The following is a 25,195-nucleotide window of genomic DNA, read 5'->3' on the forward strand; positions in this document are numbered from 1 at the left end:
TATTAAAAAGTTTAATTTAAAATGACAGGTTTAATGTTCTAATTTCAAGTGCCAGACATATGCTTGTTAGAAACATGACATCAAGTAACAAAACCAAAGACTGTAATGTTAAAATATCTTTTGGCACATTATTTTTGATTCAGTTAGTGAGACCATCCTTAGGAAATCACTATTCTTTACATTGCTCAATCCCATCAATAGGTGACACCTGAAGCAGAAATAACCCATGCTGTTTTAAAAAAAACCAACAACAAACCAACACAAAAATCTAACCAGCAAGAGCAGATGTAAACCCTCTGGATTTTACAGCCCATCTGTTTAAGGCACACAGTACAGACTGATGAAAATAATTCATCCCCAGGTCCGTTTTGGGAGCCAGCCAGCCTTCTTCAGAAGGGCAGGGAGTGACTGAAGGGGCAGTCCCAGGGCGTTTGCAGACAGTCAGAACTAGCATTGCTGTCCTCCTAGCAGGGGAGTCTGCCCTAACCCCTCAGCCAGCACCACCTGTCCTCTGATCTGGTAGAAAGCCAGGTCAGATGCTACATGGCACCAGCTTTCCCTAGTAGGGCTTCAAGGGACCTTCTGGGAATGCAAGACTGCAGCAATGTGAACTGTGAATGGTTTAATATGTTGCACAACTACACCTGGGGTAATGCACTTTTCTCTTTGGCTAAAATGATCCCTCCCTTCCCTGCACAAGCAGTCTTTCCAAAAAACAAAGGACGTTAGCTCCATGTCCTACGGTGGAAGCAGTAACAAAAATCCCAACAAAACCCACCCACAAACCTAAACACCTACCAGAAAGATGATGTGAGAGGCCAAACTACAAGGAAATAGTCAGAATTGTGTTTCCTAAATTTGGGCATTTAACTAGGAGCGTTTGGAAGTTATCTGCTGAGTTTGGTTTTGGTTTTTAAGTTAAAAAAAGATGGATGTTAAATCTTCCTTTTCCAGTCACTGTAGGCTTGTTACAAGAACTGAGTCACTGCTATCACAGTATAAGAGAGAAAGCTGTTCATTTACTTTCTATGCAATTTAGAAGAAAGGGAACAAAAAGACTTTGGTTAACCTCCAAAAATGCATGTTCTATTGGAAAGGTTCCAGTTACTCTCTGCCAAGGATATGTATCACTGGGTGGTTTTCTTTATAATCTCAGCTGATTACACACATCACATCCTCATAGCACATTTGCTCTGGAATAAAGGGTGCAGTTAGACAATTGTACAATCTAGCTCTCCCTACACAGCAAGGGGCAGTACAAAACGGTGAAGATGTGCAATGTGAAAGCATAAGGCTCCAAAACCACTAAGATACAGGGGGGGGGGGAGCAGGGCGGGATACAACTTCTGCTTATTTCTGCATGTGCCATTAAGAAAGGTAACTGAGAGCTTTAATTCTGTGAAAGCAAAGTAAGTGCTACGCACATTCAGTAGAAACTTGGGCAGGGTTTGAACAGTTACTAAACAAAAAAACATTGGACACGAAAAAGACTGCAAAAATAACCTGTTTAGTTAACTTAGTAATGCACAAAAGCAGGTGGACTGAAGCACTGAGGTGTATGGCATTACCTCCAAGGCCTTTGTCTTTTCACCTTCTGCTTTCTTATGCTGAAGCTGTTGTTCCTCAAGCAAACCTTGTAGCTCTGTTTCCTTCAGATGTTCAGTCTGCAAGTCTTCAAGTGCAGCTGTCAAATCCTTCGCTTTTTTTTCCAATTCAGAACTGCAAAGTTCAAAATGACACTTCTGCTTTCAGAACAGAACATCCTTCACCAGCAATGTAAGCAAGACATTTTGAGTTACTTTTTGTGAGTTGGTCTATTGATCTTTTTCTTTAAGATGGCCTCTATTCTTTCTAAAGAGGGTGCGTTTTCAAATCACAGCTATTCAGCATCTGAAAACATTTACCTTCCTGCAAGCAAAGCTAGAATCGCTCCATTTAGTAACAATTAAGAGATAGGGGGAAGTTACCTATCCTGGCAGAGCAAAACTGTTGTCCTGTGAGAAGAAAGAAAAACACTGGCATACACTAGAAAATTGCGGGGGGGAATACTACACAAGATGACAGGCAAACAGAAGTACCAACTTAAAGACTAAGACAAAAGCTGCACGAGTTGGATACATCAGGGATACAGGGATCTAGTCTGTTCACTTTTAATACACCCATACAACATACACTTGTTTCCGCAGCCTTCTCAATCAAGGCTACAGAAAAGATAAACATGCAAATTTGAATTGAAAAATAAATAAATTTAAGCAGTTAGCAAAAATGAAACAAAAAACCCCAAAAACATCCATGAAAAATGAGAGGCTAGTTTTCCTTCCTGTGTTTCCAAGTGCTAAACCATTCGTGGATCCAGTGAGTATAAAGCTCTTTCAGACCTACTGATGTATACAATAAATTAATAAATCTCCTCACCATAACTGCTTTTTTTCCCTCTGTAGCTCTTCTAGGGATTTCTGCAGCCTTTCATTTTCTTGCTTACTTTCATAAAGCTCTGATTTCAGGGCTGCTTTTTCTTGATTCAAGAGATCACACATTTCAGAGGCTCTCTTCTGCTCCTCAGACTGTGTGCTGTGCAATTCACTTAGAAGAGATTTTTCCTGCTGAAGCTTATATTCCAGTAGTTCAACTAGAACAAGAAAACATTAACAGTTATTTGTATTACAGAGAATTTGACAGCATGTTATCACTTACACTGGTTCAAATTAGGGGGAAAAAAATCAGCTGTATTCAAGTGTATAAATACAAAGTCTGGAGAATTCATTTATTTTCAAACACATGATGAATCAGCAGAAAGATGCAGATAGATGCTACAGCTCTGCTGCTAGTGGACCAGGCAAAGAGAGAAGAACATGAAAGCTGGGTGTGGCTATGAGAGCCACTGTGATATACTGTACGTACCATGTTACTAATGGATTCTAAACCTCCTTAAGCAAACCCATCCATTTAATAGCAAACATACATAAAAAGCATTTCCTGAAAACCAGCAAGGGTATTTTACTGTCCTTGATGGGTTTTCTACATGTATATACTACTTAACAAATAGTTTCCCTTCAGTTCTTTTCTTTGGATTTTAAAGCTTCTCTTTGCTTTTTACAGATATTTTTTTAACTACCAATATTAGAATGAAGAACTCCTTCCTCTGCTAAAATCGTAGGAAACCTGAGCACATTAGTAAAACTGAAGAATTGTACAGCATCTGCTTCTTCGCAAAACAATCTTTTTTTACCTTTTATCTTCTAGGCAAAGAAGGAAAGAACTGACATAGAAGACCAGATAACAAGAACTTGGCAGTTACTACCTTTCCTTCGAAGGTGATGTTCTTGTTTGCTCCCATGATCTTCCACATTGGTAAGGGTTTCCTGTAACTGCTGTAGCTTCTCCTGGTTCTGAAGATGTGTCATGCGTAGCTGAGCCCGGAGGTCCTGTATTTCAGAAAGCAAGCTATTCCGGTCTGAGGAGAAAAGGTGCTCTACAACCAGCTGCCTCTGTTCCTCCTGAAAATGAACCAAGTCCTATTAAATCTACAAGGCTATTCTCGTGTTTTCTACGAAGATATACCCTAGAGAAACCCTTGCAGTATAAGTTTTACATGATACTCTTCAAATTACTAAGTTCATGCTTCATATCAATGTTAATATTTAGTTAATGTTAATATTAAGTAACAAAGAAAACCCCCACTTCACTAGCTTCCAAATAGAAGAGTTATTATTAATAATTTATACATAATAGTTACTATAAACCACCTGGTAGGAACCTAAAACCTCAATATTATCAGTAAAAAATCCCAGATTCAGAGTTAGCTCAATATATATCCATTGCAAGAGAGGTCTGTAAAATTCTAGATAAAAAAGGGAAGGAAGGGAAGAATTCTATCACATATCTCCTTTTCACTGTCACTGTCTTACTGGATGCCAGCTAAAATAATCACTTTGTAACACAACATACGAAGTTTGAGAAAAATGGTACCAAAACAGACGATAAAAGCCTACTGATCCCACACGATCTTGATTAATGCTCAAGATAAGATTTAACAATGGAAGTAATAAAACTGTAAAACCTTAAAAAATATCAGGCAATAAAAGTAGTAATTTATAAGCATGACTTTTTAAAAGGTTTTCTTACTTGTTTCATGATATAGTCCAGTTTTTCCACTAATGAACCTCCATCATCAGACCCAGGACTGGAAAAGTGAGACTTCAAGTGAACCTGCAACATATTTTTCTCCCTCTCAAACACACTCTGTACTGCTTGCAGAAGGTCTCCTCTCCAGTCAGCAGCATTATCTGAGAACTCCTGTTAAAATAATTACTTTGTTTAAATGGCAACTCTCTCAATGTCTAACCCACTGTCTTTCATATTATTACTGTGTGAGAGTATACCTCTCTGTTAATTTAAGCAGACCAAAGGTGTTTAAAACCAGGCCTGTTCCAATCTTGGAAAGAGTCCCTTGCTCCTCATACATACATATATATACACACACACAAACTACATAACCATATACATTTTTTTACATACATATATATATAATAACTGGTCACCTTGCTTGAAAGGATATTTTTATTGTCATACCTTGTCTTCTCTATCTGGCATCTTGCTAAGGTAATCTTTCAGCAACTGTATAGCATCCAGCAGGGCTAAGCCCTCCTTCTGCCATTCTTCTACCGCCACTCTGGTCTGAGGAACATTTTTCAGCTCCCTAAAATCAAAGGGATGTTCTGACAAAGCCAATATTTTGCGGCTCTCCTCATATACCATCTTCAGCACAGTCTGAGAAGATAAAAAAAAAAACCAACAAAAAAACAAAAAACCAACAATAATGCATAATATTAGGAAACAGGAACCAGCATCCTGACAGCGTAAGAGTAGGATGGGATAGCACTAGACGACAGAAATAAAGTGGCTGCGGTAACAGATAAAGGCACACAGGTCTGCCCTGCTACTTGGTATGCTTAATAAACTAGGAATACATGTATACACACACACAGAGTAAGCCAACAGTTAACAAAAGAATTTTTGTCTCTTAACACTTGAGGTCAATATTTAAGAATATTGGCCACTGTATTCTTAAATACTGTATTCACAATGTTAAAGTACCAATGGCAGCCTCAGCTAGCACATCTTATTGCTGTGTACAGCAACACGCTACTATGCAATTAAGCCAAAGGACTGTATGTTATCTTTGTGGTTTCTGAACTATTTAGCTAACTTTCCTGGGAATAAATCCAATTCTGAAAAGTCTGAAGCCATGTTACTAAACCCTGGTGATGCCAGAAAACTGAATTACGTATTTAGACAACCTTGGCTTAATTTAGCAGATACATACAAATAACATCTCCCAGAATAATCTGTCTTCATAATTTACACAGTGGAAATAGTTTCCTCTGACATTGTCAGGCAAAATAACCTCTTTTAAATAAATTCCCTGTTCACAAACTATTACATCATGCACAGATGTTTCCTGGTCTCTTCTCAAGGAAGGTCACTGGAGAATTAAGTCCTTTTCTACATACATCTCATCAGAAATATCCCAGCCTCAATGTGGAGCTGTTCCTCATTGCTACTCACTTTAACAACAGAGTGCTTTAACTCTTGATATTCTTTCTTTGCACTTGTTCGAATGAGTTAACTTTTGAACCAACTTGAGTTGCTTTTCTGTCACTGGAATCAAAATAGCGTTTACTTCAAGGTACAATGCCAAAAGACAAAAACCGAAACGTTAACAACAGAAGCGCAGTAAAGTGTTCAAACTGAACACCCAGTACTGGAATATACACTCAGATCTTATAGCCAGTAAAGTCTAGACCGATGACCCACAGAAGAAACTAAATTAAAAAATTCTGTTTCTTAGATAAATTACTAACATTTTAGATACAGAACCAGGTTTTAGATACAGAGCCAGAACAAACAGGTTTGGTTTGGAAGGGTCCTTTATAAAGAACATCTAGTCCAACATCCCCGCCACAGGCATGGGGACACCTTTCATTAGATTAGGTCGCTCAAAGCCTCGTCCAACCTACTTTTGAACACTTCCAGGGGTGGGGTCCAGGAGGTTCAGGGACTTAGGATGCGAGAACAGACTGCCAGTGAAAAGTTGGCAAAAATGTTGTTGAGTGCCTCAGCCTCGTTGGTTGTCACTAATTCCCCTTATTTACGTGTGTCTGTGTGCACACACATTTTCCTTTTCTGTCCAATGTACTTATAGAAGCCCTTATTATTCCTCACATTCCTTGCCAATTTCCCCTCCAACTGTGCCTTCGCTTTCCTGATCCCATCCCTACACATCCAGGCAGCGTCCCTATATTCTTCCCAAGTTACATATCCCTGGTTCCACTGCCTGTGCATTTCCTTCTTACACTGCAGTTTGACCAGGGGATCCTTCCTCAGCCATGCTTGTCTCCTGCCTTCCTTGCCTGATTTCTTACACATGGCAATCAAAAATTCTGGTACTCTGAGAAAGGTGTTCTTAAACAGCTGCCAGCTCTGTTCCATTCCTTTATCCCTGAGGGCAGTTTCCCAGGGAATCCCATCCACAAATTTCTTAAACGAGGCTTGCTCTCCTAAAACTCAGGGTCCTGACTCTACTCTGTTTTTCAAAGACAGCTCTGCACAGTCCCCACTGCCCCCCCCCCCCTTTTTTTTTTAACATAGAAACCCTACTGCCTCTCCTTCCTTGCCTGTCTTTTCTGAACAGTTTGTAGCCATTAATTGCATCGTTCCAATCATGTGATTTATCCCACTAAGTTTCATTGATAGCAATTAGATCATGGCTTTCTAGCTGCACAGTGACTTCCAGCTCCTCCTGTTTGTTACCCATGCTGTGTGCATTTGTATAGAGGCACTTCACTTGAGCTGTTGGCTGTGTCACATTTTTGGTGGAACAAGCCCCAGTTCCTTTGACACATGTCATCGGTATTTGTTGGTTCCTAATGCATCAACAGCCCCTGACTCTTTGTTGCTCACAACTCCATTCCCCTCTCTCACCAAGTCCAATTCCAAGCTCTCCTTACAGGTTTGGCTAAGCTTATTGGTGAAGATGCTCTTGTCCCACTTGGTCAGATGAATCCCATCAGCTCCCAACAGACCTGGCTTCTCAGAAGGTAGACTCATGATCATAGAAACGAAAACCTTGAGTACAGTACTAGCTACGCAGCCAGGCATTCACCTGTTCGTGTCCTCTATACTGAACCCCTTCCTCTGGCTGGGAGCATAAAGGAGAATACCGTCTGTGTTCCCAATCCTTTTAACATTGATCTGAGGGACATATAGTCTCTTTTGATGGTTCCAAGTTGCCTTGTTACAGTATTGTTAGACCCTACATGGAACAGTAGGAGAGGAAGATAATCTGTAGGGTTCACCAGGCTTGGCATCCTCTCAGTGACACCACGAATACAAGCTTCTGGTAGGTAACAGACTTCTCTAGAGAAATTGTCTGGGCAGCAAATGGGTGCTTCAGTGCCTCTCAATAAGGAATCTCCAATTACTAATGCTTTACATGCTTTTCTGGTAGCACTGGTTCTAATTGAGTGGGTGATTGCACCAACTTTGCATGGTTGACTTTTCCTGGATCTGTCAGTTACTCAATGTGCTCTTCGTTCTGCAATGCCAGAGCATCATGTCTGTTATGAAAAAGCACTTCAGAGGATGGATGAAGGTTCTTCATTATGCCTCAAGCAAAGATAAAGGTCCAGTCTCCTTCATCTTGCAAGTTACTTGTGTCAGGCAGGTTGACTTTGAATTCAGGCTTGAATTCCCCTTGCACAGCTTCATTTATTGCACAGATCTTCCTCCATTTTACTGAGAAAGCTGAAAGAATCTGCTAAATGTTTTAGGCAGCAGCATTCACTTTCTAGGAAGTGTATTCCTTCCAATTTCTTATTAGTCAGGAACTCCCTGTAGCCTACTGCACCGACCCATGTACTTCTCCCCAGCCTCACAGACGAGATGATTTGGAGCACTGAGTTTCTCCCTTTCACCAGCTGGAATTCCTGGAATGGCCGAGAGCTTCTTCAGCTCTTCACCAAACCAGAGCCCCAGCCATATACCTCCTTAAACTTGCCTTACCGACTAGAGTAAGCAATCACTGCTCATTCTTACATTCTTCCTTCATGCTCCTCAAGCTGACTCTGAAAGATCCCTCCACACCTTGCAGTGGTGTTTCCACAGCTCTCTGTCATATCAGAATGACAAGACTAGGCAGGGGAGTATGATGTCAGTTAGCTATGTTTATTTAAGAAACAGCATTCTGTAAAGCCTCCAAGACAAACTCATAAATCAGATCAATTAGTCCTTGTAATGCCACATTCTGGAACATCACTAGTGCTTTCCTAGCAAATCTTTTTTAGTTCTAGCAAATACAAGCAAGACAAATGTCAGTGAATCTGTCACATGAGAGATGCAAAAATGACTCAAGAACCATAATCGACCTGAAGTTTAAACCATTACAGAACCGTTAAGGTAGCAGCTAACACTATTTTATATTAGCATTTCACTTTCACTGTTTCAGTTTTAATTTGCCGATATGCTTATATTGTTCATATATTACCTTCAGCTGTGGTGAAAGTATTTCTTTTTCTCTCATTGATTCCATAGTATCTGGAAACATTCCACGATACCGCAGATAAGCCATGAAACTAGCATCTAAGTGGTCTGATGTTTCTAGCTCCTGCTTTAGTTTCGCTGCCAAATTTGAGGTGGTATCTGAAGAAAGAGACAGTCCCCCACCACACAAGTGTTACAAAGATGAAAAGAACTTGAAATCAACATAACCCTTTACAAAATAACCATGATGTCTGCTAGTATGAATGCAAGGTCAGCTGAAGTTAGCTGGCTGAGATCTCAACTATCTTAAATAGGTAAAAAGGTTGTAAGTTGCCTTAACTACCACACTTTGTCTGGTGTTAAAGTCAGGGCTCATTAAAACCCCATTAAAATCCTATGCCTCCTTTTCAGTATGTAAAGATGGAAAGGTAAAAGCAGACTTCCACTAGCACAAATATACAAGTATTTCTAAACAAAGAACCACCTGACAAAGACACAGGTTTCAAATAGAAGATCCACAGTAAAAGAAAATGAGAGAAAGAGGAAACATCAGTTTGTAGATTCCTTTCACCTTTTGTTAAGTTCCATATAAAAACATTATGAAGTTAAACTTACTGCTGCCATATCCATTGCTCATCACATCTATGACAGATGCTGTTGATCTTACATCATCTTGTAAATCAGAAGGGGTTAAAGTTAGATTATCAGCATCGCTCATCTGCTTGGAAATAAATTTTTCACATTAGTGTAGTTTTCCGAATACAGCTATAGTTTTCTGCATTTATAACAACTTTGTTACTAGTGCAGATTTCAGCAAATGCCTATTTGATTGTAGTGTTAGAGGTGGCAAATACCATAACCATCATGAATGAAACCTTGGTGCTCTTTGGAAGCCGTGCCATCTCATTTTTTTTAATCCCTTTCAATAGTCTCAAGAAATAGACATGTACTTATAATGAATTGCCCTTCAAAAGCAAGGCACAAAAATATACAACTGAAGAAATGATACAGACACAATATATATATTTCCATTAAAAAGAAAAACCTCTATTCTCCTTTTTGAAAGTCTCTTCTAACAGCCAATGGCATATATTTGTAAGCAGAGAACTGTTACAGTTCATCGAGTACTGTGGTAGCAAAAAAGTTTTACAGGTTTTACCTCAATTACTTCCATGTGAAATATTATGACAAATTTATCGGTTATCTCTGTGTAGCATTACTGCGAAAGTACCAGGATTTGAAGAGTCCTCTCAACAAATCTTCTGAGAGCACAAGAGCAATATCTGGATTTTTACTGACACCACATCAGCAGCATATAGCCATGCAGGACACAAAGCTTGCTATAAGCAGCTTATTGATCAATTTTAGGATTTGGAAGACTCTTCAGTTATTAAAAGCAATGGTAAACAGTTTTAATACAGGCCAAAAATTTGCTCTACTACCTCAGGAAGAGATGAACTAACATCCAGAACGTTACCGTACCAACCCTCTCGGCATGTTTCTACTACTTGGAGACACTGGCCCAACAGTGATCTGAGGGGGAAAGAGCTGAGCAGTCTTGTTTAATTAGAATTAAATCAGACATGAAATATCACTTACAAAAATCTTCTTCTCCATATCTTGCTCATCATCGACAGAGTAGGTACTTTCAGAGAACTTTGGAGGTTTTCCAACTACTCTGACTGCTGCTTCCTCACTACCACTTTCATACAGGTTAGAACAGCCCAGCAATACAGAATTATCTTCTCGTGTGGATGGCCTGGTCTGCATCATTTCGAAATCCACGCTTTCAACTTCTGAAAAGGGTGTCAGATGCAGCTCTGCTTGAAGTTCCATGCTTATATCTTGCTTTCTCACAATCTCAGGTGAGCCCCACATATCTGCCACCAAATCCTGGAAGTCTTTCAAAGTGTCTTTGCCCATGTTCAAATTGTGTTTTGGAGAATCAGAAGTTTGATGAATTTCCAATATTTGCTGGCAATGCTTTTTTAAATCTTGCTCCTCTTCAGAGCTGTTGATCACATCCAACTCCTGAGTCAAGATATTTTCTTGTGATTGCTTCATCTGAGGTTTTGGATTTATACTGTGAGTCGTCAATTCAAACATAACTTCATCTTTTTCCTATGAAGAAATAACACGTATTAATCGTTTAATGGAATTTAAATATGATTTTACAAACTGGAAAGTATGCATTTAAAAAGACAGTCTCAAGTTTAGTAGTCATATCTGTTATAATTCCCAGGTTTTACATAAAATGATCTGATACTTCAGTACATTTTGTATGCCAGCTAACCGTGCTTTTTAAACAAGCATATCATCAATAGCAAAAACTAAATAAAAATTCTTACAATAAGGAAATTATTTCTGCAGAGCTGACTTTTATATCCATACGGAAAAAAAGGGTATTCCTTGTAGCTCTGGAGATAATCTTCCCACTTTCAAATAAATACAAATCAAAACCTGTTGCTTTCCTAAGTGGACAAATCTGAGCTATCTTAAGTCTTAATTCCTGACCTAGTGCACCAGGAAAAAGTGGGTAAGAAGTCTAGAGACGGTTCCTACGCCTGCCATTTCAATACAGGAGACACTGTCAACCATCTGCTTCTAGTCACTGCAGGGAAGAGCAACATGGATTCACGTTTCCCATCACGTAAGACACAGCAACCATACATACCAACATGCTATATTCTAAATATTGGTATGGCCATACTTGTACCTTTTAGCACCCTGTTCCCACAAGGGTACTCCACCCATTTATTTTTCATTTTTCAAAGCATCAGACTACTAACTTCGGTCTCTGTTGATCAGCAGCACTACAGATCATTTCTCCAATCCTTGACTCCACAAACACAGACACACTAGGTCAGACCAAAGTGTTTCTAATCAACCCCCACCCCCACCAGAGGCCGACAGGGCGACACAGCACGTGGACAGACACTACACATGCCCATCTTCCTCAGTTCTTGTGATCCCGGCACAGAACTAGCTATTTTCCAGCCTTGAGGGCTTGGGTATCTAACGGCCACAGAACCTTTCCAGCATGGTCACTGACCAGGCCAAGGCTACACTTCCACCTTCAAACTACACAGACATCTGAATAGTGTCAACACTGTGCTGTGGAGTACGCAGATACATCCTTGCCTACTTTGCTACAGGGACTCTCAGTTATATAGAAGGGATGACCAGAGAGCTTTCTTCTCTTCCCAAGGCCTCTTGAAGTTACTGTTGTTCTTGTATCACCTTAATGCTCTTTTCAAAAAAGCAGGTGTCACAGACACCATGGGAAGGCTGCTGTTGCAGAGGTCCCACTGCTTCCATCAGAAGTCAAGTTCCTGTCTTTTAGCCTCCAAACCCTTTACTTACTCCATCTAGAAGCTGACATCCCAATGGAACACCTCTGAACTGCATCACTACATAGGCGAGTAAAATGCCTTTATTGACATCATTCTTAGAACCTCAGGATACAATGTGGTAGGGCTTGCTGTCACCAAGCAACGAAGGCACCCTGCGGCCAGGGCCCAACTCACTGTAATTCCAGGGCTTACTGGTATCACTAACAGAGAAATTCCTAAGGGAAAAGCATGCAGAGGTGTGTGCTCATGGCAGAGGCTGTGCCTCTTTGCAGTGCCTCTTCTGTGGCAGAAAAGCATTCACTGAGCATGCCAAGCTGCCCCTTCTCTTCCAATGCCCCCACAACTTTGGCAGAAGGTCTGGCTGCCTTGTTCCCTTCCAGATTTTCATCTTCAGTGCCCCAGGCACTGAATCCTCTCAAAGCCCTCTCCCAAGATGGCCTACCCACTGCTTTAAGAGAGGTCCATTTTCCCTCCTTGCTGCCTTTTTTTTTTTTTTTTTTTTTTTTTTTTTTTTTATATCTTCCTTCCCTCTCTTCTCTGTTCCCTTCAAATCAGGAATTTTTGGGTCCCTGGTTCTGTGGTTCCCTCTCCGTTTTACCACCATCATCCTGAGGAAGTTTTAGCAGGACTAGAACAATATTTCTGCAAAGGAACCTTTGCCCTGTCCTTGCAAACTCGTACCTCCCCAAGGTTGCCTGCCCAGCTTCCTGTGATCCAAGATCTGCACGTCCCAGGCCACATGTGCAGTCAACATATTTGTTTGATGGTTTTTCCTTGATTTTGCCTTAAATCACTTAACCTGAGGCGTTTTAAGATACAATTACTGTTTTGACTGCTTAGATTCCATGCCTAAGAGTCTAAACGATGGACTGTTTGAAAAGGTATTTCAGTTTAAACCTGCCACTATGCAAGTTCCATTTCACCCTCCATACCTCTTACATTGTAAGATACAATGAATAATTGTTCTCTCTCCTCATTTTAGATCATCCCCTTAATGCTTTTGTGTTAATCATCCAATTAGCTGATGAGCCCTACCTTGTTTTAAGCCCAGCGCTAGCTGCGGGTACTTTGCATTTTCAGCTGCTCCTCCAACTTTCATTTTAATACATTTCCTAATTTTCACATCATTCTCACTTTTGAACCCAAGAATAACTGTAGGGGGTTTCTTTGCTCCTCTAAGAATGCTGCGTTTGGTTTTGCTCACTATTATACAAAGGCTCTTCAATGTTAATGATTTGAAACAACTCTCATTCACTATTCAGAGTTAAGTAAAGAGCTGCTTAATCTCATGTGGGTTTTCTGTCTGGGTACTCCAAGCAGCAGTCATTTCTTTTCCTCTGAAGATGTTCTGTATAACGGCATTTAGCTAATCCACACCAGAACAACAGAAGTACCCAAATTTTGTTATTTCTCCCGTTCTCCAGCTCTCAGACTCATGCTATTTTGCTCATATAGTTGATACTCTAAACCAAATATTGTACTGTTCCTTATACTGGGATGAGCAAGATCCATAGAAAAAGGCCTATTGTGATGAATGCATGAAGACACAGCAGTTTATTTACTTCGACTCAACGTATTCTCCAACTTTGATGATCAATATCCCTCCTCAGCCTACTTTGAAATTTTAGCAGTTAATAATGACTTTTCAAGTAGAAATTTAGATTCTGAATTGTTTAAGTACATGTATATATGTCAGTATGTGTACTTCCATGTTTAAATCATTTAACTGTCCCCAGAATTCCAGCATACCTTTATATCCTTCAGAATTTCACCAGTTCTGTCTTCACTGAACCCTAACTCCTCTTTTGCTGAACCTAATTCAGAATTAAGCTCTTTAGGAGACGCCATCTTTACCATTAAATTATTTTCATTCTGTGAAGCATTCATAGCTTTTAACTCTCCCTGCATTGCATTCAAAGAAAAAAATATTTTTTACATGAGCCATTTCCATATTCATATAGATAGTATGTTTTTCCATACATTCTTAATTTGTATCTACAGTAATTATGATTTTAAAGTTGTGCAGGCACCTCACACTGTATATGTATTTTACACGACAAACAGCATAAATAATGCAGTTGGCTGGAACTCACACAGCATATTCTGGTAATGTAAGCTTGTAATAAATAGCCATTACTAAACTGAGATTAAGCAGCTGTACTCTTCTTCTGGACAAGAGAAAGACAGTGTTGCTGCATGTGATTTCCACCCAATACCTGACCGTCACGAGTTACCACTACTAGCAATCGGCTTTTACAATTTGAAAGAGACCTGTAGTGACTGACAAAAAAAACCAGCCAGCAAAACTGGTACATAGTGTATTTGGTTATGGCAGTTACTTTCTGTTCTTTAACAGGGATCTAACGATCATGGTCCAGTAGATCACTAGACAGGCTTACAGAAGAGACAAGTGTTAATAAGAGTGCTTATATGAAAAAAGTTTCTGAGCGCATAGGAAAGGAGAAGTTCGGCGTCAGACTTATGTGGACTTTGGGGGTTCCGACTGGCAGTACGACCAGGGTATAAAAATCCAAGGCGGTTGGCTTATCCTGTACTACCTGCCTCTTCTTCGTGGGAAGGGAAAATGGATTTTCAGCACTAGATGTAGGAATGGTTGTTTGTGGACAGAATTATTGGGTTTCCCAGTTAGGTAAAATAACTGAGCTTTAATATAGGTACCGCTAACGTTAAAAACCTACTTACAGAGTTACCATGATGTTACAGAATGTTTCGTATTACTTTGCCATTTCGCTTCATAGCCCGGCAATCACAACAGGATGCAGTCCCCTGTTCTAAAACACAGTCAGTAATAATGGTGGGTTTTCCTTAGACTTTTGCCTGTTATCTTTAAGCTACACTAATTGTATTTAGGAAGTATCTCATTTAAATTGTACTTGAATGCCATCTCTCCTTATTTAAAGAAATAATAGGATAATTACTATGTTAAATGACTTATATTTATTTTTTAACCCATAATGAAGGCTGTAACTACGCAAAACATGATTGTTACTGGTCTTCCTAGGCATCTATCTCTAACCACTGCTGGAGGAACTACAGAGACAGACACTTCAAGTGACCCACCACAGCTGTTTTTAGGCCACATTATTCATCTTCACCCTTTCTTACAGCACTGAAAAAGATAACATAGAGGGCTTTACATGACACATAGAATTAGATTATTTAAAAAACCAATAGCGTTAAAAAAAAAATAAAAATCACCAGTTTATCAGTAGGGGAAGCCAGTACTGCAAATGACTGATTAGTGTTTGCTTCCAGTTCTTCCAATTCCTCCATTCCTTCTTTAAGGTCTACGCCTTTTCTTTTTCTCTGGCAGGACATCTTGAGAAGGTTAGTCTCTTCATGATCACATTGCTCCTTTGACTTGTACAATTCCAACTGTGAAATAAGTTCACCTCTTTCCAACCGTAAGGCTTCAAGCTCTTTCACATATGCCTCGATTTGATTTTTCAGTTTTTCAGTGCTACCTTGCAGTTCATGGATTTCTCTCTGATAACCTACTTCTTTCTGATTCAGTGCTTGCACCTGGAAATCGAGTCTAGAAACTTCCAGTTGAACATTATAAACATCTTGAGCCTGGCTCACATCTCTCTTTTCCAACTCAGTTTGAAGATCTGCTGCCTTTTTTGTTAAGTACTTCAATTCAGTTGTGTCAGCTTCTCTTTGATCTGCCATTGTCTTCATTTGCATATCTTTCTCTAGAATATTTGCTTCCCTTTCTCTCACAGTATCTTCAAGTTCTTGAATGCGGGAAGAAGTCGCCCTTGCTTCAGCCTCTCTCTGAGCAAAACGAGTTTGGAAAAGACTGTGGTCTTCCTGAAGTGTATTGTACTGTATTCTCAGAGAGGTTAGCTCTGCAACATGCTGCTCTGATGACTCTCGTAGGTTTTGGCATTTTTTCTCCAAAATGTCTACTTCCATTTTGAACTGCAACTCCTTTTCCTCCAGTTGCTGCTGCAGAGCTTCTCTAGCAGCTGAGACAAGCTCTAATTCCTCTTGAAGTTCCTTCAATTTGGAAAGTAGCAATGCACTTCTTCTGTTTGGATCAGTATCACCCTGACAATCTACCAGTCCCTTCTTCAACTCATTCTGAAGGTTTTCCACTGGCTTTCCAAATGCAGGTTGATAGAAATCCTCCTGGGTGTCACTAACTTCATGACATACTGGTCCAAATTGTGCCAGCTCTTTCTGAAGCTTCTCAATTACGCCATGGAGTTGCTCTACCTCTTCATCTCTGTCCTTATGCAGCCTTTCTTGGTCACCACGAAGGTGCTCAACAAGGGATCGGAGCTCTTCAATTTCAGACTTTTGGTCTTCCACAATCTGAGCAAAAGAATAAGGTCTCAATATTACTCTATGTAGGCACAATTACTATTGCACAGTTTAAATACTGTTCTTCCTCTGAATCATGCAGGCATTAAATCACACGTTTAACAGCAAGAAGAACTGCATACTACAGCTGACAGCTACTCAGAACACTCTCTATTTTCCTAATAGAATGGTCAAATGATTTCATTTACAACAACATTCTGTACACCCTGCTTGCCCCAAAAAAATCAAGCAATGAACATACAGTAAATACTCTCTTACTTTATTCTCCTGAATATTCTCTAGCTCCTGCTGGAGTCTCTTCATCTGCTCATTCAAATGATCGATTTCTTGATTCTTTTCTTTAAGCAGTGCTTGTGGGAATGACAAAGCTGAGGGATCACTAATACTCAGGTCCTGATTTTGCTTCACATTAAGTTTTTTTAGATCCTCCTGATCAGAAAAAACAGCACTCTCATTAAAAAAGGACTTACTTTCTCTCCCAGCCTTACGGCAGAACAGAACTAAGAGCTTTAAACATTCTCCTCCTTACAGTAAAGTTAAAGAACTCAAGAACACAACTACAGCTATTTTGTTTGGGTTTGTACCACTGGATTAGATTGCCACAATGTTTCTCAACTGTCAAGGTAAGAGATGAACACTCTAGTTGCCAGACTGACAACTAATCTGTTTTCTAACCTGCAATATTTGCTATGGGTGTAGAGGTCAGGAATGCACACAAAACTGTGTGCTGTTTACTGACTGACAACAGTGTAGTTCATGATCTGCCAGGGCCAGAAAAAAGCTAAGCTTTTTATTTAAATCAGATGACTGTAGAAGACAATGCCATAAGCATGAATCTAGAGTACTGGGGTGGTTTTGTTCTACAATGTGCAGCATTAGCCTTGTCAAGGGAATATTGCATTACTGTTACAAGAGAAACAAACAAAGTATCTGTTTATAAAATCAGGAGATGAAGATCACAACTCGCAAGAAAGGAGGTCTGAAGTTTTAGCTGGTGCACACTACCGCTAAGAAAACCTACCTTCAAGTGTGCATTCTCTAACTGAAGCTGGCTGATGCTGGAAGTGCTAAGGTTTTTTTGCATCTCTAACTGCAAGTTCAGCTGCAATATCTCCTCGTTTTTACTGATCAAATTATCTTTATATTGTTCTAGTTGGTCTAACAAGCTTGCAATCTAAAAAAAGAAAATGCATAGTTGTTTCAATTAAGTCCTCTTATTTAAGCAGAAAAGATTAAACTTCAGTCATCAGCTTATTTATTGAGAACAAGTAACTTCAGCAAATTCTATGATTTAAACTCTCTCTAGTCAATTTGCATTAATGAAATACTTGAGACATAAAAGGAGAGTGAGAAACTAGTGTTCCAGTTCCTCAGCTGCAAAACCAAAGTACTGCAAAGGTGGTTTTCCATGTTGTGTTAAAACAAAATAAAAATCTAACTGCTCGTAAAAGATATGTTAATCTTGTTCTGAACAATCAAGGCTTGACTGATATCTCCTATTGTTATGTCAAATTACATGTTAGCATTTGATGTCTAGTGTAATCACAAGCAGTTAACATAATTACCATTCTCCTCCTCCTAGAAGACAGAAATTAGCCCTGCAGTCCTAATCCCAGTAACACAACAATCAAAAATAGTTTCTGGGCATTGACTCCTTCAACCTGTGAAACAGTCAATAACTACACATTTCTCCGCTTGTAGCCATTTGAAAGCTTGACAGCAAAGAGCTATTTGGAAACACCGTGATCTTGTCACCCTCAGGTTTTATCATCTCTTGCCTTAATGAGTAGCAAGGTATAGTGGTTTTGAGAATGAAAAAGGCTTAGTGGCTCCTAAAGTCAGCCTTCATAAGAGACATGGAAGTTCCATCTGTAAGAAATTAGGTTTTATTATCTTAGTGCTCTTAAAACAATGTTGTACAATTAACTGGAGGTTCACCCATGTTTTTCTTCTTTGCACATGCTGAACTGTATGTTTATGTATTACAGATACTATAATAATTATGTAATATTAATCAACATACAGCAGGGGGGTGGGGTGGTGTATGTATCCATGCATGTAAACCCAATAAATGTTCTAAATGTGACCAGTTACACTGTGTTTCAGCTTAACTTGGTACAAAAAATCACGGCCAACATTCTCTGGCTCACAAAATAGGAAAGGTCAGCTGACACCATTATGGGTAATTGTCCTTTCTGTTCTTAAAGGAATTACCACTTGCTCTCAAAGTCAAACAAAACTGTATCTACCTTACGTTCCACTTCAGCTTTGGAAGGAAAGGAAAATCAGTTTATAACAGATATTGATCAACCAGTCTCAAAGTCGATGTGAATCAACCAAAGACAGTTTCCAGTGGGAGGGAAGAGGGACAGACAGGGGGATAACAAAACAGAACAAAGGAAGAAAATGGAATGTTAGTTTACACAAAAGCACAGAGATTACTGGGTAAGAAAGCACATTTCCTATAACATTAGTTACTGGGGTTTTGAATGACTTAATTGCAGAAACATTTTGTGCAAATTTGTAGCTGGGAATTTAAGTGACTCCAAAGCCTACAGAACTCCACCAAAACTCTTACCTCTCTCTCTTTCATCTGAAGTTCTTCTTGCTCTGCCTGTAACTGCTCCTTCAGCACTGGGGCAGAACTGCCATCTGCTGGTACTCTGTGCCTTGCTTCATCCAATTTAGACTGTAGGGCCGAGATCTGAATCAAGTTATTGTACTGTTGCTGTTGCAATGCCTCTTTATCCTGCAAAATATTTTTGATTTTTATGTTAGAATTAATTGTCGTCAATATACCAACCTGAATGAAACAATCCTACCGAAATCCTTCATCATCGTGAGATTTCATATTCAGTAACAGTATCTTCTCAGGAACTTCCAGAGAAGCAAAAGAGCAGCTCTGATCCATGCAACTATGACAACTGTCAAAAAGTGGTCTCTATAGTAAGCAGGCTTATAGTTTGTAAAACCAGAGCTCATTTAAAACTGTGGCTGTGATACCTGCCATTAATACAACAATCAACTCACCACAAGGTGCCAGAGAGTCTCAAAAACCACTAACAGTCACTGATATCCCCCATGAAGACAGTCTGCATAATGCCACTCCCATTTAAATAAGTATTTTAAAATTACTTGTTTTAATTCAGTTTCCACTTTCTTCATTTTTTGCAGCTGTTGTTCCATGCAGCGTACAGTCTTTGAGGCTTCAGTACCGCTGTGCTCCAGTTCTTGTATCCGTGCCACCAGGTTTTCTATCTCTTTATCACGAGCTGTTATTTCTTCATGGTTTTGCTCCTTTTCTAATAACAGCTTATTGTAATCATCCATCTTCTCTTTTATTTCTGCTTGCAAAGATTCTACCTGTACAGAAGTCACGTTATACATATATTCAGGCAACAAAACAAACTTCCCATTGGAAGCAAGAGTAATTCCATGGCAAAGCAGGCAGAGTTCTACTATGGACTAAACTAGTGCTAAAATCCCAGGTGAAAGTAAAACGAAATCTGGACAGAAAGGATGAAAAAGTAACTTTCTGAATTCTTGTTTTTCACATGCAGCAGCTCTTAAATACACATTTGATTACTCTTGATATTTGCAGTATTCTCACTAATAAGTATTGGATGAAGGCACACTCGCAAGGCCCAGCAGTCATCAAAAGGGACCTTGTGGTGTGTAGGGTTTTGGGGTTTGTTTGCTTAAGATTAAAAAAATCCCAAGATTACACAAATTACTGCTAATAGCATATGAGGTATTTCTGTAACCTCAGAACCCTCTTCTGCTACTTCAAGGAATTTCAGTTTGAAGGAAGGTAACAAGAATTAAATTATAAATATGCAACATTAACATATTAAATGTCTGCAAATCAGAGAGATTCGCAGTAGTCAACATAGAACAGGTACTTGTTTTCCTAACATTGCTTAAATATGAAAACGATAACAATTCTGCGTTTGAGCTTGCTCAGATCCAATCATGCACAAAGCTGCAGGAAAACCGTCACTCATTCATCCCAGTAATTAAAGTGAAGGCAAGGCTAGGCGCTTAACTGAGGCAGGAGAGAACAGAGTGTGACAGACTGACTACATCAGAAGGCATAAAGTCATTAAGCACATTGAAAGCAAGCTCAGATAGGAAAGCAACTGGAACCTTTCTAAAGCAGAAATAATTTAGTCAATACCGATGAGCAAGGAAAATGAGATTTTACAAAATAAATGCTTTGCTCCCCGGTAAGTGTCTGAATTTATGCAAATTCCACTTCAGTATTATAAAATAAAAAGTCTTTTTATTAATATAGAATTTATATCTTCAAAGTATTGTACAGCTATTACTAGACAGTTTTTCTGATTTAGTAAAATACAGAATAGTTAATGTGGTGAAATTAATAAGCATGGAGAGTGTCACAGACTAGTTAAGAAAATCAAAATTGATTTAACATTAAATTTTCAACTGCTTACAGGCACATATACATTTCCTTAATTCTGTACTTATCTTACTCCTTTCTTATCTCATCAGCAATTAATTGTTTAAGCATAACACAGGCCTTAGAGTAAATCCTCTCAGTACAGAAAAATCTTTTAGAAGTTTAACACTTTCTAATGCTATAAAATTTTGGCATCAGAATCCCAGAAACTGTAACACTATATACATGAAAAGCATGGGGTTTTTTAACACCACATTGCTAGAAAGCTGGTGCTGCAGTCCTGTAGCTAAGAAAACACTTTCACAACCTTCAACCGTTGTGGCATACTCTCAAGATAGTAGCTCCCAGTACCAGTCAGCACTCTTTTCACAAAATAAACCCACTCTCATATACCTTGAGCCTAGAGTACAGCAGAAAGAACAGCTATGAACTTCACCTAACTCCTACGTGCAGAAATTAGAAGTTCACCTGAACTGACTTGTCTCAGAGTTTAACAGTTACCAATGTTACAGCTGCATTAAACAACTGTACAAGAACTGTCTAAATACTGACATTTTATTTTGGCACAGATTGCATGCATATCTCACCCTACCCAGAAATGTCACTTGATTAGTTACCTTCCTTGTGTGCCTTTCTCCGATTAAGTTTTAATCCTTTCAGAGAGGGGCTGCAAAGTTACAGCAGTAATCTTAACGTTTTCAGATATTCCTCTTTACTAAGCCACAAGCTCACTAGTAACTGTCAACCACCTAACATCTCGGATAAAAAGCACTTTGACATATTTTGAGTAACCTGACATACATCCTTTATGATCCTGTATGCCCAAGACTGCCACAGAGGTGTACCTTCTGGGTACAAACAGATCTTCAACAAGTCATGTGGCCTTCAAAACAAAAAGCTTTGCCACAGTGTAACACATAGGCTACGTGTATGATGTACTCAGAAAACCTTAATGTCTGATAATGGTATTCATACAAATGAGAAGCCAAGACAGATGCAGAATGATATGTAATCACTCTACTTCTTAAGAAGCCTAATGAAGTCCTATCAGAGGTTACAGAGGGCAAGGTGCCCACCAGCATGCAAAATTCACGCTATCAAAGATTCAGTTGTTCCTACCAGACCATGTACCTCTGTGTTAGAGAAGCCAACTTCATAAACTGTACATAAATGAAGAGATGAAAATGACATTAAGTAGTACAAATACTGAAGTTCCATTAAGAGCAGGGCCACAAACAAAAGCTGGAGGCTAAGGCACAGTGTATCTTCCTACTTCCATTATCTCTGTTTCATACTCCAAACCTGAACTTTTCCTTTCATGCCAAAAAACTTTTTTTTACAGTAAGTAATGCCTGTAACACACCTGAACAATCAGACAGTAGAATGAAACACTTATGTACAGGGAATTAAATGTAAAGCAGTTCTTCACTCCCTGCAAGAATTCTGCCACCCTAAAACATGTATCCTTATCTTCAAGCAAGTTCAAGCAGTCTTGACATACCAAGAACAAGAAAAAAGCCAAAGCAGATCTAATTAATAGAAGGGATTGAAAGGAAAAGGAAAGAAAACAGAGATGTTCATGCTGTTTTCCATACCTGTAGAATCAATTCATAGTTCTGTATAATGTTCATGGAGGGGGGGGGGGGGGGGGGGGGGAACCACAAAAATAAAAAACCAATAGTTAATATTTGAAACCAAGCATCAAGCAAATGAACATGTGAAAAAAAGGACTGACTTACAAACTTAAATAGGACAAGGCATGCAGACAAAGAACATTTTTTGTATTATAACGGCTAGAACTGGAAAAAACAAACACATTTACAACCCAGAAATCATCCCTCAGGTGTGCTCTGTAGAGCGGAGTGCCTGTATTGTTGTCCTCCTCGACGAATTTAAACCAGACTCGTAGGCTGTGAAACTTCTTTGTAATGCACATACACTATTTCTTATGGAGATGGAAAAGAAATATTCTAAGTTCACTCCCACTGCCTAAATGTAGTCTAGTCAGCTAGGGGAAAAACTGCAATCTGAGTGACAACAGAAGAAAAAAAAAAATAAAAAAAAAGGGGAGGGGGGGGGGAAGTGTCTCTCAAGAGCCAGTCCCCCAAGACAATACAGGTTTTCATATTTAATTGTAGTAAATGAACTCCTTTGGCCGTTAAGTTTGATTTTACTCACCCTATATTCTCTGGGCTCTCCTGAAGTCTGTGATTTTGCTGAAAGTTTTAATTGTTCTTCCAGTTTCTGAATTTCCTGCTGAAAATCATCACGTTCATGTTCCCTTTCAATAGCTTGCTCCTATAAACCCAATGAAAGATAATGAAAATCTTCTTTAAGAAACTTTGCATTTCATTAAAGTATTGAATACAATAAAAACTTGGGTTTTGTTTTTTGTGGTGAAGAAACTATGATCACTTAAAAATAATTAAGATCTTTTAGTAGTCCTGAAAGCATAGTTAAAATTACAGGGAAAGAAAGAAAACACAACACCTTTTTGACTCTAATGTACATACAAACTATAATTAGCAATTAATAGAAAGGAAAAAATATCCTGTAATACTACAGAAAGGGAATTTAAAAACTTTTTTTTTTTCTTTTACAACACTGAAATATCAAGGTCTTAATTTCAAACAAAACAGACCATACCCCATTATAGGAATCATCTTTCACATCTCAGTCACAAACTAGGAGGGATATTTATCACCTCAAAAACCACGGAAATGTGGTACCAAGCTTACTTACATCCATGAATTGCCGCTGGTTTTTGAGCTGTTTTTCAAGAACTTGAATCTGCTGCTTTAATTCAGCAACCTCCAATAACTGCGTAGCCAGGTCTTGGTTACTATGCAGCTGTTCTTCCAGTTCCACCTCCAAAACTTTCATTTGAGAGCGTAAGTTGGAATGGTCCTTTTCTGCCTGACACTGAAGCTCTAACTTCTCCTTTGCTAAAAATTCTACTTCCTTGAGTAGACCTGAATAAGAACACAAAAATAACAACTAAGTTGTCAGTGCAGGGTACAAAAATCAAATAGAGGTTGAGATTAAATTCAGGTACTTTGGAATAGCATCAAAACCAAAGGAAAAAAAAAAGTCTCCTGAGATGGCCTCTTAAGAGACACAAAAGCAAGTCTGATACTTGACTGCCCATTGTGTCTCTGAAAGCCATCTCTGATAAGACTACTGTAGAACGTAGTCAAGGAGGACATGAGCATCTGTTCTCCACCCCCAAAGTGAATCCTGGATGGAGATATTCTGGGCACATAGAAAGCTTTCACCTTCACCCCTGGAGACCTCACAATTCCAGACAGCCTCATCTCACTTGACCAGGAGTTCTTCAAATTCCCTCCCTAGATCCCTGCCCTCTCAACCCTGGTTCCACACTCTTCCTGTCCCAGAGGCTCTTTCCAAACCACACCAGATCTTCAATCCTCCAAGTTCATTCCATTCCAAATGTGCTCCATCCCTAGTTTAAGCCCCACACCCCACTGTTAGCCACCTAATCTCTCATACCCGTCCTTCCAACTGCCCCATCCTTCACTATTCTATCCTAATTCTTTGCCACCCCTTCCATCCCAAATTCCCATCCTACTTCAAATCTCCTCCTAATCAAGCAATCCGACACAGAATTCTCCATTTCTCCAAACTACCATGATGAGATTCTTCCTTAGCCCTCCAACATCCAGTCTCACATCAGCCTCTCAATTACTCCTCGTGCCACAATGAATACTGCTGCTGACGCCTACTACGTTGAGTTAGCAGCCAGTGCAGCTTTTCAGCGGCCACTGGTGCCCAGCCCTACCCTAAAGCTAGCTGCTATGAGAAAGCAAAGTTAATATTTATCTCTGAATCTGAGTGGGGATTAAAACCCAGAGAAAAATCACGCTTACAGAGAATGACTCTAGTTCTGAGGCTACAAAGGGAACACACACCTGGGGAAAAGATGGCACATATCTGCCATATACAGACTGAAAAAGAAATACCACAAATACGAAAACATGCATAGCTCAAGATTATTTAAGTTATCAAGAGCTAATTTATACTTACAAACTGCAATTTCAATCAGTTGGATGCACCGAATACACCGTTTAGGAGACCCACACAGAGACTCTACTGTGAGTGCACTCAGAGCAAAGCTATTTTAACGTGGATAAAGCCAAGTAACCTGAACATGAAAACAGAAATCTGGCTATTTAGTATTTAAAGCAAGGTCCTACAAGAGCTCATTATTTTATTTTTCAAATGTCCCATTATTCATCTTAAATGTTTTCAGTCATAGAGAAAAAGGTAAGAGGCTACGATTCCAACAAGGACCTTAACTGGTCATCCAGCCCAGTTCCCAGAACGGGACAATTCCCTTTTCCAAGCATGATCAACAAAATCCACATGATTTCTGACCTAACACCATTTTAAGCTGCTGTTACAAACCTTCAAAAACAAAAGGTGACGCCACAGCCTCCTTACAACATCTTTTCTAGTGCTCCACTATCTACAGGTATTTAATTACTTTTCTAGACACTTTAAAATATGCCAA

The 25,195-nt window shown here is 39.3% G+C and overlaps 1 protein-coding gene across 15 annotated transcripts in view; it reads right to left on the minus strand.

The window, feature by feature from the left end:
- Positions 1 to 25,195, minus strand: part of PCNT (pericentrin) — a 91,664-nt gene that overhangs the window by 15,890 nt on the left and 50,579 nt on the right. For 6 of the 15 annotated variants that reach the window (XM_055717569.1, XM_055717560.1, XM_055717558.1 and 3 more), the window contains 17 exons: positions 23,407 to 23,636; positions 22,843 to 22,962; positions 22,260 to 22,280; positions 19,380 to 19,607; positions 18,823 to 18,993; positions 17,266 to 17,418; positions 16,503 to 16,673; positions 15,114 to 16,235; positions 13,644 to 13,796; positions 10,141 to 10,662; positions 9,157 to 9,262; positions 8,546 to 8,700; positions 4,573 to 4,770; positions 4,126 to 4,296; positions 3,302 to 3,497; positions 2,416 to 2,629; positions 1,569 to 1,719 (listed from right to left, as the gene is read on the minus strand). In XM_055717569.1, coding sequence (XP_055573544.1) covers positions 1,569 to 1,719; positions 2,416 to 2,629; positions 3,302 to 3,497; positions 4,126 to 4,296; positions 4,573 to 4,770; positions 8,546 to 8,700; positions 9,157 to 9,262; positions 10,141 to 10,662; positions 13,644 to 13,796; positions 15,114 to 16,235; positions 16,503 to 16,673; positions 17,266 to 17,418; positions 18,823 to 18,993; positions 19,380 to 19,607; positions 22,260 to 22,280; positions 22,843 to 22,962; positions 23,407 to 23,636 — 4,082 coding nt within the window. The remainder of the gene's footprint in view (positions 1 to 1,568; positions 1,720 to 2,415; positions 2,630 to 3,301; positions 3,498 to 4,125; positions 4,297 to 4,572; positions 4,771 to 8,545; positions 8,701 to 9,156; positions 9,263 to 10,140; positions 10,663 to 13,643; positions 13,797 to 15,113; positions 16,236 to 16,502; positions 16,674 to 17,265; positions 17,419 to 18,822; positions 18,994 to 19,379; positions 19,608 to 22,259; positions 22,281 to 22,842; positions 22,963 to 23,406; positions 23,637 to 25,195) is intronic. The other 9 variants (XM_055717570.1, XM_055717559.1, XM_055717557.1 and 6 more) reach the window with 8 other exon arrangements.

This window comes from Falco cherrug, chromosome 8 (genome assembly GCF_023634085.1).
Source record: "Falco cherrug isolate bFalChe1 chromosome 8, bFalChe1.pri, whole genome shotgun sequence".
NCBI classification, from domain to species: Eukaryota; Metazoa; Chordata; class Aves; order Falconiformes; family Falconidae; genus Falco; species Falco cherrug.